The sequence below is a fragment of the Cyprinodon variegatus genome, unplaced genomic scaffold (assembly GCF_000732505.1).
Source record: "Cyprinodon variegatus isolate N-32 unplaced genomic scaffold, C_variegatus-1.0 Scaffold91, whole genome shotgun sequence".
NCBI classification, from domain to species: Eukaryota; Metazoa; Chordata; class Actinopteri; order Cyprinodontiformes; family Cyprinodontidae; genus Cyprinodon; species Cyprinodon variegatus.
Genome location: NW_015150544.1, coordinates 1557333 through 1570707, shown reverse-complemented (window position 1 = coordinate 1570707; position 13375 = coordinate 1557333). Strand labels below are relative to the sequence as shown.

Below are 13375 nucleotides of genomic sequence, written 5' to 3'. Positions count from 1 at the left end.
TTCATTCTCCAGGTGCAGTTTTATATTGTTAAAACACTTTACACTACAGTATTGTATTTATTATTTTTCACTCTTCACTAGTATGTCACTCATACATTTTCTAAGGTCCACATTTGTATGACAATTTTTTCTATAATTTTTTGCTGCTGTAAACACCAGAACTTTCCCATTTTGGGACAATAAAGGGATTTTCTAATCTACATATTCTATTCTTTTCTATTAAATTTTAAGGCTTTACTTCCCACTTATATCATTCCCATCTTTCCAGCTTTCTTCCAGTATTTTATAGCATAATTACACTGCAAAAACCATCTAAAAATGAGAAACAATTTCTTAAATTAAGGGTATTTACCATTAATTTGAGTAGATAAATAATAAATAATTTGCCAATGGAATGAGTAATTTTTGTCTTAAAATAAGATAATTAGATAATATGCACTTGATATAAGACAATGCAATTGTGTTTCTTATTTTAAATATAAATTGTCTTGTTCCATTGACAAAGTTTCTCAATTACCTCCTCAATTCAAGAAAAAATGCAAGAAAAAATGACATATTTAGATTTAAACTTTTTGCAGCGATTGTGGAGAAAAATAGGACTCGTTAGAATTAATCTACAAAAACATAAAAAAAAGAGAAATACAGTATATAATGTGTGCATCTTTTATGGCATTTTTTCAAGCATACCAGAGAAACAGAATGCCTCATTATTGTGAAAATACTGGACATTTTTTAACTGCAAGACCAGAGGCTAACATTGAAGGATTAAAAGAATCTAGAGAATTCTTGGTATAACTGACGCTAATGCTGAAAATCAATGCTGAATGGTTATAATCTGCAGGCCCACAGGCAGCAGTGAGCTGCAAACAGACATAAACTTGGGAGCTCTGCGTGAAATGCAAAAACTGCTCTCACGCAAAGATACAAAAAAAAAAAAAAAAAAAAGCAATATAAACCAGAAGCAGCTTGAGAATCCCTGCTGCTACTTTTTTTTTATCTGGGTCAACGATTAAACATGATGAACTGATTAGAATCACTGTACGTCTTTGTATTCAAGATGGAAACTTTTTGCATGCTTAACAGGAAATATAAGATCCACGTGAGCGTATGTAAAGCCTTATATCAGACAAACAATGCCAAACCACATTCTGCACATAGCACAACTGTGTGGCTCTGCAGTAAACGGGTCCAGATGCTGTGCTGCCCCTCCTGAAGCTCATCTGGAAGGATTCTCAACTCAGAACGAAATTAGGAAAAACAACTAATGAAACTGGAAAATGCTGTGGAGTTTTCCTAATGCATGGACTAAAAGTTAAACATTTAAAGCTTCAAAACCACATTATCTGTATAATGTTCAGGTTGCTGTTAAAGATTAGACAAAAAATAAATACATAAATCAGGCTAAGGGAAACTGAAAAATCCAATGTATAAACAGTACAAAGAAATATTTCGATCAATATTACTTAATTTTTTTATAATATTGTTAAAAAATATTTGGACTCTTTTTAAAGTCATGCATTTGCAAGATAAAAAAAGAGTTCAAGCTTTAAATCTTAAAATGTAAGGTTAAAGAGACATTTGGAAGTTTTTACTGAACAATATCTTTAAAACTGCCTTGTTATTTGACTCTTTATGACTAAAACATCATTTGATGAGCAGACTGACACCTCAGCAGTAGTTTGTTTAGTTTTATGTTGTTTTTCTTATTTACAGTTGTTCTAATCTGTCTTGATGGTTTGTCTATTCTGTTTATAAAGTTTTGTTTTTACTTTAAGTTCTAAGTTCTTGATCCATTTCACGCTTTATATGTTACATATTTTTACCAGTTTCCCCCAAAATCTAAGCATTTTAATCAGTTATCAGACACACAGATGCATAGTTGTAGAGCAGCTGATCCTTCACATAGTAGGAGAATATATATTGACCATATGCTGCCATGCAAAGGTAAGCTTTTCTGCACATTTTGAAGCATTGGGAAACATAGAAATTACCTTATTGAAGTTGCTGTTTTGTCTGGCAGCCATCTGCTCTCTGAGAGACTTCAGGCAGTACCGCACCTACAAACAAGGAGATAATGCTTTTTAAAAAATGTTTCCAAAGAACAGTCACAAAAAAGGGCTTCCACTGATGTTCCGTATAAGTCATTAAATGTTAAGATCAGAGTAAATAGTTTCTAGAACAGCTTGTTTCTGACCTCCTGAATGTGGGACACTTCGTCCGTCAGCATCCTGACACTCTGTATCGTTTTTTGTCTAGGTTCAAGGTAGACCTTAAATCATAAAACAGAATAGTGAGAACGTTTTTGGAGAAGTATAACTTTATTCCAGTTGAACCAGAACACATACCTTAATAACTTCTTCCTTTTCTACTCTGGGAGTGATGAGCTCAGCTCTGTGTTTTTGCTCGCTGGGTTTCTGTGGCAGCACAACGGCTATGCTGCTCTCCTATAAACGTGGTGGAAAAAAAGGAGGCAAATTAGTAAGTCTGATCTCCGCCTCCCTTGTCTCAGTAAACAAACCATTATTTGTTTGTACCTTGCTGCTTTGCCTCTCTGAGGTGTATCCCGTCCGCTCCTGATCCTGTGAGGACAGCCTGACCGGCGTGGGAAGCTCCTGAAATGAAAGATGAGACGATAAGTGGAATTTGTGGAGCGTTGGGGGGATGACTGTAAAGGAAGAAGAGCTCTATGAAGTGAAAGAAGAGGAGATCAAAATGAAAGTGGAAGGCAGAGCAGAGAGACAGGGGGAGTTTTTTACGTCACAAAACTTCCCCCCCATAACTAAAGTTCCCCTGTAGAGGCCCTCACATCACATTGGGAATCTTGGCAACCCACAATGAGGAGCCCACTGGAAAACAACTAACCAGTCTAGTGCAGGACGGGCTAAAAATACAAAACACAAAACGGCTTAGTCACTCTTCACTCAGCTTTGTCTCCTTGGCAACAACAAAAAGAAATAAAAATGTTTGTGTTATGTAACGTTTCCCTTGTTTACTGAAATAGACTACAGTAGTATATGTTTTGGACAGACAGGAAATTCCTGAACAGTCTGTGAGTTGGGTCCAGTTCTTTCTGACTGTAAGACACAATCTTATTGATAAAGCAACAGGTAATATTGGGTGTTATACAAAGAGACCAAAGGCAAATATTTAAAAGGCGACAACTTATTTAAGGAAGCAGATGACAAACAAAGAAATTAAGTTAAAGTAGGTTTAGATAAGAACAACTTCTTAGATATAGTCTTGCCATCACTGTAAAACAGTGGCGACTGTCCCATAGGCGCTGCCGTCCCTATGCGGAAGGGAAAAGTCACAAAAAATATTTATAGATTTTAAAAGTATTATCAATGTCAGTTTTACTTAACAGTATGTGGCTACATACTTCTACCATTTGACTCTCATTCAACAGTGCATTTCCACAAACAGAACATATCATTTCTCTTCTTGGGCGCTCATTCAAAGCGCCTCTGAAGTTTAGTGAATTAACCAATTTTTTACTGTTGCTAGGGAAGATTAATAAATATTTGATCAATCAGCATCGCCAAAATTAATGGCTTTGTCGCTCCTGGAATTTTGGCCCCTGCTACAGTGATACAGGCGATACAGCTAGTTGTCAGTCAGGCAGTAGAGATTAGGGCGACGACAACAGTTGAACTTGAAGCGAAGCTTTCACACAATTCAGTGAGACCTTTACTAAGTTAGCCTTTCGCAAGAAGGATGATGGTGGAAAAAATCCAACAGAGTAGGAACCTGACAGGCCCGAAATAAATTTAATGCAGCAAACCGAGAAAAAGGCTAAATCCTACAACCAAACTTTTAGCAGGAGTTGGTTCCAGTGTAATTCCATGGGCTGTTCTAGACAGGGGTCAACGGGGGCCAGGGCCCCTGTAGATCATGTCCTGGCCCCTGTTATGGCCCCTGTAATGAAGACTTAATACTCAAAGAAATTCTAATGATGATATGCGCTGGAACAGACATGGTTACTGATAGGTCCTTTGGATCTATTTAACTTTTTTTCTTTACAAATTCTATTTTATTAACTATTTAAAAACAATAAGGTGTAGCTTGAGTGGTATTGAGATAGGATCCCAGTTTTATCTGGTAAAATCTTTTTTCAAAAATTTTTTAAAAATACTCTAATTTCTACAGCTGAATTTAAAAGTTTTTTTTAAACTCTAATTCAGATTTTATAGGAAACTGTAATTTTAACTTAAATTAAGTCAAAAATGTGTAAAATTCCTAAATTCTGAATGTATTGACCTAATAAGACATTTAGAATTTTAAAGAAACCCAATTGAATAGAAATTTCACTTCATGCAGCTACCTTAATATATTTGAATCCCTTGCCCTGTTTTTTTTTTTTTATCTCATGCTTCTATGTGCCCCCATGAAAACACACTGTCCCCCTCCTGCCCCCCTGGTACATTTGGTCTAGAACCGCCAAACTTTTTAGTTTTCCCTGCGTTCTTTTTAAAAATGACCGGAAATATTTGACGTGGTCACAATCTGGACAGACAGACTTAAAACACCTCTCCGACAGGTAGGACTGATTTAAAGCACTTTTTAGAAAAGGCAAAGAAGAATGAACAATCTGGGATCCACATGGAAAATAATTTAATATAGTTAACTTTTTCTAGATGTTTGTTCATTTGCAACCAAAAATAAACTCTTAAATAAACACATTCTCAGAAAATAATTAAGTAAGTAATTTAATCAAGTAATCAAGTAATTTATATATTAGCTGACTAATAGCTTCTCCATTATCAAACGGGCACATTATTTTTTTTTTAGGCCTGTGACACCATATTGGACCATGCATTTACCTTCACAAAGCCTCAGAAGGGCAACATTTATGTACAAAAAGTGAACCTGTCTACAGTAAACCTGTACAAAACCTGTTATGTTTTGTTTTTATATGAGTGTTTAAGTGTATAAGAGTGTATAAGTGTTTTTAGAATGTTTTTAGTTGTTGGCATTCATATAAGTATACTTGTGTGATAACTTAGAATAAGTTTGATTACTTTTTGGTATGCGTCTATTTTGAATTTATAGCCCCCCTCCTGGAGAAAACTCCACCAGCTGCCACTGGTGTAAAATCATTCATCATTACTGTACCTACAAAGTAAAATGCTGGGTTATTCTTTTCACTAAACCAAATGTGGGGCTTTGGTGTTAAAATTAATTGTTGAAATGACTGTGTGAATAATTCATAAAAAAAAAGGACCACTGTGTAACCCAGATTTTTGAGTTAAAGAAGAGGCTAGTGGTCAGGTTCTGCACAGTTTGGTCATATGTTTTATAGTTACTCTGGCTAACTTCCCTCTACTGCTAAAAACATCATCCCCACATTATGGTGCAGCCACAACCGTGCCATTCAAAAAAGAGGTTTAATTCTCACCAGCAAAAGCTTTGGTACCTATTTTGAAAACTGGTTCTTTAGTTTAGATTAAATTAATTATAGTTTAGGAACATAGGATTATACTTATAGAAAATATAGTTTTGTGACTCCAGTAATTATTATTTATCGGCGAGATTTATTTGTTTTGAGTGATTGTTTTTTTATCAGGAGTCCAAATCGTTTACATTTCCTAAGAGTTGACTGGAAAGAAGTGAATAAGCACAAAAAGTGGCAATAAGATGCAACAGGAAGTTATCAGAAAATGTTAACAAAAGTAATGCATGAAATTTTAACATTTTTAAGTAAAATCAAGCGTTGATTTGAAAAAACAAACAAAACTCAACTACATAAAAATAACTTTAAGACAAACTGACAATTGGGACAAAACAGCAGATAGTTGATAGTCTATATGCAATGAGTGCTTAAAATTGAGAAAGGTTTTTGAATGTTGGATCTTAGAAATGTCAGCAGCAACTTTTGAGGATAAGTCATAAAATATAGTATAAATCACGCTAAGACCAAGAGATGAAAGATAAATGAGCCAATATCTATCCATTAAACTTTGTTTTATAAACCACTGAGAACAGATTGTGTCTTTGTGAAAGGTTTCTGTTACCATAGTGTCTCATGATCACATTTAAAAGCTATTCTTTAATAACTTGACTATATTTCTACAGAAAATGTTGTTAGAGTCTGGGAATCTCCTCCTTCATTTGACAGATTTTCAGCTTCTCCTCCAGAGGTCCTCCTCAAGCATTTCCCCCCCTGAGTGGAAGGGTGGTTGGTTTCACCTGTTCCCCATCAAGCAGTGGACTATTTAAGGAGCCTGGTTCTCTCTAGTGCCAGACTGTTAACCTTTGTGGACTAATCCTCACAGGGTTCGAGCTCCTGAGAAAACTTCTTAGTTCTTCAGACATCTACAAAGCTCAATGTAAAGCATTTGGTGATTAAAGTCACTACTTCATTAAACCTGATCCCTGGATTCCTTTAACCTGACTCCGCAGAGCGAGACATGCATCTGGCTGTTGTCAGGTTAGGATTCCTTTGCTTCCATCACAAACTCCACCGGTACCAAAACTCACAGAATTTCCTCAACACAACTCACCTTCCCCCCCGGCAGATTAATCCCAACCTCCAAGTTGGCTATATAATTCAGATTACCCTCGATTTATTTCAATACATGTTATTTCCCTGACCATCTCTCAGAGAACCCTGCCATTCCCACTCCTGTTTCCCAGAATTAAATTTGGAATACGTGCAATCCGTGTAAATAAACTGTTTTCCTTTTTCCTGTGAGTGTTCTGAATGTGGGTAAAACAATGCCTGAATGTGTAACAAATAAAAGTAGAGAACCATATTATAAAAAAAAATCTGCAAGAGATCAAATCTGTGATAGAAAAAATCTGTAAGAGACTGGACTGGAAAAGATTTTGAACAGGACCGGGTGTAAACATTATATATTGTGAAGGTACTGTATATTTAAACGATTTGAAAATCTATTCGCTTTTTGCTTTTTCACTTTTCTTTACATAGCTTTCTTTATATTCTCTATGCAATATACTGTAAGTATCCTTTCCCCCCCAGCATGCACCAGTAATGTTGTGTGTGAGTAGACCTGTTTTGCTGTTTCCCTATTTCATTTCAGTGGAAGTACTCTGTATGTTGTTCCAGTATGTTCTTTCATTTCATCTTCTATTAGAGAGGAATTTGACAAGAACCAGTCTAAAAGCAAAGATACTTAGTCATCAATTGTTCAATGGAAACCATAAAGAGAGATGCAGTTTGTTTAATTTGGAAAATTGAAAAGAGAAGCTTTAAATGTGCTTATACATGCATCATTTAAAGTAAAGTTAAACAGTATTTTGGCACAAGGTGAAAAGTTTAGAGAACAACCTATTATCACGGCTAGTAATGATGTCATATAAAATCCTTTAAATACACCTGACCCATCAGTTCCCTCTAAAAGTAAACAAATGATTCATTTTACACATAATCTCAAACAGGAAGACCTATTGAAGTAAAAAAGTATGAAAATCTAATCTGTGTTTGATTTACTAATTCAACTCCTACTTGTTATCTTCCGCTTATCCAGGACCGGGATGCGTGGGCAGCAGTCTATGCAGAGATTCCCAGACTTTCCTCTCTGCAGACAGCTCCTACAGCTCTGCTGGGGGAAAGCCGAGGTGCTTCCAGGCCAACTGAGAGACATCCCAGCGTGTCCTGTGAGATCCCCTGGGTCTCCTTCTGGGGGGAGTGCATGTAACGCCGCCCGAGGGGGCATCTGAAGAAGATGTCCAAGCCATCTTAGCTGATTCCTCTCTAAGTGGAGGAGAAGCAGCAGACTGACCATTGAATCAAGAGCTTTGACCTTTTCGCTCTGCTCTCTCCTCGCCACAACAGACCTGTGTAACATCTGCAATATAGCGACAGCTACACAGATCCTTCTATCGATCTTTTGCTTCTTCCCTTTTTCCTCCCTCACCACAACATTTTTCAAAAAATGCAATTATTTTGTGTCATAAATATCTTTTTACATCTACTGTTGCATGTTGTGACCATGTTATCAACCGGTATCTGTCTTTGATTACACAAAGAGAAAGGACTACACTATCACCCTTCTGGTATTTACCATCCAAGCAGCTGTAAAATGCAACCATATAAACAGCAGAAAATATTTTTCACACACTGTTGCAGAAGTATGCAATACAAGGTCACTTAGTGAACCCCTCTGTAACAGGTTACTGTGAAAGTGACACCTAAGTGGCTTTGGCCAGCAACTCTTGGCTTTGTTGCAACCTAATAGCCTGTTAAGATACGAGCCATTTTAAACCGTCGGGAAGATATTTTTTTAAGCTGGTAAAACAACATGTGACAAACAAATATTCCACCACTCCCCTTTTCCTGCGAACAACCACAAACTTCCTGCTAAAACCAAATAACAGCTGTTAGGAATCTCATGTCATCACACAGCAAGAGAAAACAGATAAACAGAAAACACCTATGTTACTGTAAATAATCTATAGTGGTCATCCGTTGAACAAAATTGGTTAGATTTTGTTAGGATACTGCATCCTCCACACCTCTTTGCTCTTCAGATTTGGTAAAAACACACCTCGCTATACATTTTTTTCCCAGCGTTTTATTGACCTTACACTTTCACAAGTAAAGAGCAATGAAATTAACTGTGCATTTAACCCATCCCCTTGAGGAGCACTGTGGGGTTAAGGGTCTTGCTCAGGGAGCCAGAGTGTCATACCGTGGGAGTGGGTTTGAACTCACAACCTCTGGATCCAAAGCGCGATGCCCTAACCTTTAGGCCGCCACTCCCCAAAGCAGGCATTAGCGTGAAGGGTCTTGTTTAAGTGGCAGCTCAGTCCCCCCAGCTGGGATATGAACCGAAGCTTCGTGTTTGCAGGAGGGGTGACTTACCACTTGAACAACCCAGCTGCTATATGTTAGGGAGGACCATGTGTTGACATTGACCTCCATTGATTTGAGGTCATTTTTAACACCTCTTATACCCTAACCCTAAAAATAGCCCTAAAATAAGGATTACCAGTGCAAACCTCACCTTAACCCTAACTTAAGCGGAAACTTAGCCTGAAACCTAACCACTAGCAAAGTGGCTTGTGTGGAGCAGCCAAAATGCCCTTCATTTGGAAAAATGTCCTCACTCCGTAAAAGCTAAAACTAATCTTCACTTTCATTCTATTTTTTTCCCCCAGTATTACTTATTGTCATTACACTGTCACAAGAACAGTGCAACGAAATTCACTCTAACCCATCACCTTGGGAAGCAGTGGGCTGCCATTTGCGGTGCCCGGGGAGCAGTGTGGGGTTAAGGGTTCTATTGACTTCTAAAGCAAAAGCACACACATGAGCCACAAAATAAGACGTAGCTCCACCTGTCCAAGGTATTTTTCAAAACAGGAAATAGAGAACTTCCTTTGAGACAGATGTTTATTGACCCTCATAAATCAGGGAGATTGTTAAAGGAAAACATGGCCACTCACTGGGGGGGATAATAACTCAATGTTAATGCACAGTGGGACATAAAAATACCCACTGATATTACAACTTCCCTAACTTAGAACAATGATAGAGGTCTGTAATGTTCATCATAGGTACATGTCATCTATCAGAGACAGAATGAGAAAAAGAAATCCAGAAAACCACATAATAGGATTTTTTGAGAATTTAAAAATAACTATTTGATCACTTGTAAACGAGCAAGATGTCTGTCTCTTACAGAGCAGTAACTTCTTCTATAAAAAGCTTGTATATCCTCCACTTGTTAGCTGTATTAATGGAACCTGTTTGAACTTGTTATTAGGCGGGGGTTGTTTTCTGTATAGAAGACACCTGTCCAAAGCTTGAAACAGCCAGACTCCAAACCCAACCATGGCAAAGAATAAAGAACAGCTGAAAGACACCAGGAAGAAGACTGTAGACCTACACAAGGCTTGAATGAGTTAATCTACAATAGGCAAGCAAATGATAATTGAATAGACCCTCCACAAGATCTCATCCCATGTGGTCAAAATAATCAGACTAATCCCAGATTTAGATATTTTGTGAGATTTTTAGCCTAAACCTCCTTCCATCAGTGAGAGTGTTAAAGATTGAAGGTGGCTGGGTCTTCCAGCAGAACAATGATCCCAAACACTCCACTCAGCCAATAACAGAGAGACTCTTTAAAAAGTATTTCTAGATCCTGGAGTGACCTAGCAGATGTCCAGACCTCAACACAGCATTTGTTAAAGGAGTTAAATATGTGTGTTTCCCAGAGACAGCCCCAATGCATTACTGCTCTAGAGATGTCCTCATAAAGTGTCACCTTTGCAAAATTCTGTTTTTATAATACAGTTTCAGTGTCACTGATCATGTTGTGTTTCAGTGTTGATGCTCTGCCTTATTGTCATAGTCTGTGGTTCCTATGGTAAAAACTAAAGTTTTAAAATAACAACAAAGATGATTGAATCTTTGATAATAATCCAAACCATATCTGGATCAAGACGGTTCTTTGATGATATAAACTTTAGGAATGCCAATGGTGTGATATTGCTACTGTAGCAAAGAACAATTCAGTCTTCACATGAGATTTTTTTTTTCAATATCAAAATGCATCATTTAATTATTTTTTGGGTTACAGATTGCAGATAGATGCATTTTTTGCCCTTTTTTTTTTTTTTTTACACCTGTAGGGCCACCAAAGGCTGTAAATCACGTTTAAACATGTAGGTGTAGCTGTTTAAAATGGGAGAACACTTTGTTTTGTACTTCAGCAGCCTGTTCTCCATGTTGCATTGTAACACTATAACTAAATGTCTTTGCTTGAATGCTAGGTATTTATGTATAATGGTATTACCTGAAAACCATCATCGCTGACATTCTGACAGGTGGGGCGGGAACTATTTCTAATCTAAAGCAGCGCAGGTTAAAAAACCTTGAGGGCTTATTTGTCTTTAAGACACTGAGCTGATCCAGGGACAGACACACCCAGGGAGGTGATTAGGGTGCAAAGAAACACAGTAATCCACGCCTCACCGCATATTAACCTTCTATACGTATCTGCAGTCATGGGTGTTTGTCACAAGCTCTGAATAGGTTTCATTAACAAAAGAATACATGGGTACTCTTAAGTACATCTCTAATTTTTTTCATTAAAAAAACGAAATTGTGTGTTGAACGTTTTATGCATACATGCATAAAAGATGTAAGGTTTTAAAAAAATCCATGCTGAAAACTACAAACTAGGTCCAAACAATAACAAAGGAACCAAAGACTATGAGAAGAATGCAGAGCATCAACACAGAAACAAAACTGATACTAACATAGAAAAAAAATCATGTTTAGCTGCACAAGCAGTTATACAACATTAAAAACAGAATTAGGGGTGTACAATAGGGCTTACACCTCCATAAAGGCCTTTCATATTAGTTGATTATTAGATAATTATTGATCAGTGTTACCTTTCTGAAATAAAAATCTCAAATTTAGGAATAACCTTTAACCTTCAAAAAGAGATCAGCTCTGCTACCAACTTTGCTTAGTTGGGTATGAATTGGACATTATGGACATATGGTTATAGCTTTGCTGCTTCCTCTGATTAAAACAAAAGCCCCTGTTTTCGCGTCATGGGCAAGTGCAGACTCAGATCTCAAACAAACGTAATGAGTTCCAGGCTTCTAAGTACCTGTCATGTGTAAATCTACATCTGCTTTCACCTTTTGGGCTTGCCCATGCAGCTCAGGGAACATTTGATTTCAATTTTTGTGGTTCTTTTACCTTTAAAGAGCAGATCAAACCTCAAATAGATGCAGGCGTTTCCTGCATGAAGGTACATGTTTGCGCAAAATCGTTTCTCAAGGCAGGATCAAATCTTTAGGTAAATTACATCTAAACTAAACAGCTTAGCTGATAACATCAGCCCCACTGGCTCAAGTATTTTTCATAAAGGATGATTAATTTTCTCTTCACGTTCCAAAACAACAGTGATTTAAATGTTTTTCAAAGAGAATCACAATGGAGTTATGAAATGTTATTGATTTATTATTGTTTTAAATATTCTGTCATGAAAACCAAATAAGAAAGTAAAAAAAAAAAGGATAAAGTCCTAACATCAAACATTTAAGTCTAAATGAAGATGATCAGGAAGAGAAAAAGTCTTGCACAGATCAGCAAAGCATGAAGGTTAACATTGCACAAGCATCCAGCTTTATATCCTCTGCAAAACGATTAACTTTTTTTTTTACTTTCTGTGTACATTTCCTTTGCAACAACCAGAATGCAACATCAATGCATTGTTTTCCGATAAAGCTGCATTTAGTGATATATCTAGAATATGCTGATAAACAGAAAAGTGCAAGGGGAGTTAATAATCAGGGTATGCCTTTCAGCTGAGCAGTAATGAGTCTGCTCTCATTCTCTGGTGTCCTGCTTTCAGCATTCCAGACAAAAGAGCAGAAGGATAGCTGCTTTACAAATTGTAAATTGTTTTTCTACTGCTGGTTAGGAACTTTTTGCAATTGGGAATACCATCCAGAATTTAAAACACAGTGAACAAATGCAAAAATGATTGTTTACTTCATTAGCTGATTTGCAATTATAATTGTACCTGCAGGGACCTAATGTAATATATGGATCATAACGACCTTCTGGAAACATCTTGAAACTTCTTTTCTTCGCCACCACTAACTCAGAATTTAACTGTAGTGAGATATTTCACCATAATTCATGAAACTGGATTTGCTTTAACCTGAACTTCAAATATGATTCAGCAGAAACTCTATGCTGCCAAATCAGTGTTTGCACCATTTCTTCTATCTGCTTACAATAAAGTGCAGAAAAGAGAAATATGTTTATTTTTGTTTATCCAAAAATCTGTTAAGATTTTTTTCTTCTGGATATAATTTGGATACTACAGATTTTATTAGAAGGATCTAAGGATTACAGTAAGAGTCTACCTAGTGCCTATTTAAGCTGAATAAATGTTAAAGTATAAAGTATACAGTAATATTTGAATCAAAATAAGTTTCACGAATTATGGTGAAATATCTCACTACAGTTAAATTCTGAGTTAGTGGTGGCAAAGAAAAGAAGTTTCAAGATGTTTCCAGAAGGTCGTTAGGATCTATGTATTACATTAGGTCCCTGCAGGTACAATTATAAATGCAAATCAGCTAATGAAGTAAACAATCATTTTTGTATTTGTTTACAGTGTTTTAAATTCTAGATGATATTCCCAATTGCAAAAAGTTCCTAACTAATATGCAACTCTATGCTGCCAAATCAGTGTTTGCACCATTTCTTCACGTAGGCAGATAGAAGAAATGGTGCAAACACTGATTCGGCAGCAAAGAGTTTCTGCCTAATATGCCCTGTTTCTTCATCTTAGCTCTGTGTAAATGGGAAATGTATTTATTTTTGGTTTAAAACTACATTTAAAATGTATCATAGTAGTGGCAGTGTAGTATTTCA

At 36.6% G+C, this 13375-nt stretch overlaps 1 protein-coding gene across 1 annotated transcript in view; it reads right to left on the bottom strand.

The window, feature by feature from the left end:
- LOC107084087 (tuftelin-like) overlaps positions 1-13375 on the bottom strand; it is a 34441-nt gene that overhangs the window by 8046 nt on the left and 13020 nt on the right. The window contains exons 3-6 of the mRNA XM_015373762.1: positions 2535-2612; positions 2346-2444; positions 2195-2269; positions 1992-2057 (exon numbers count right to left, since the gene is read on the bottom strand). Coding sequence (XP_015229248.1) covers positions 1992-2057; positions 2195-2269; positions 2346-2444; positions 2535-2612 — 318 coding nt within the window. The remainder of the gene's footprint in view (positions 1-1991; positions 2058-2194; positions 2270-2345; positions 2445-2534; positions 2613-13375) is intronic.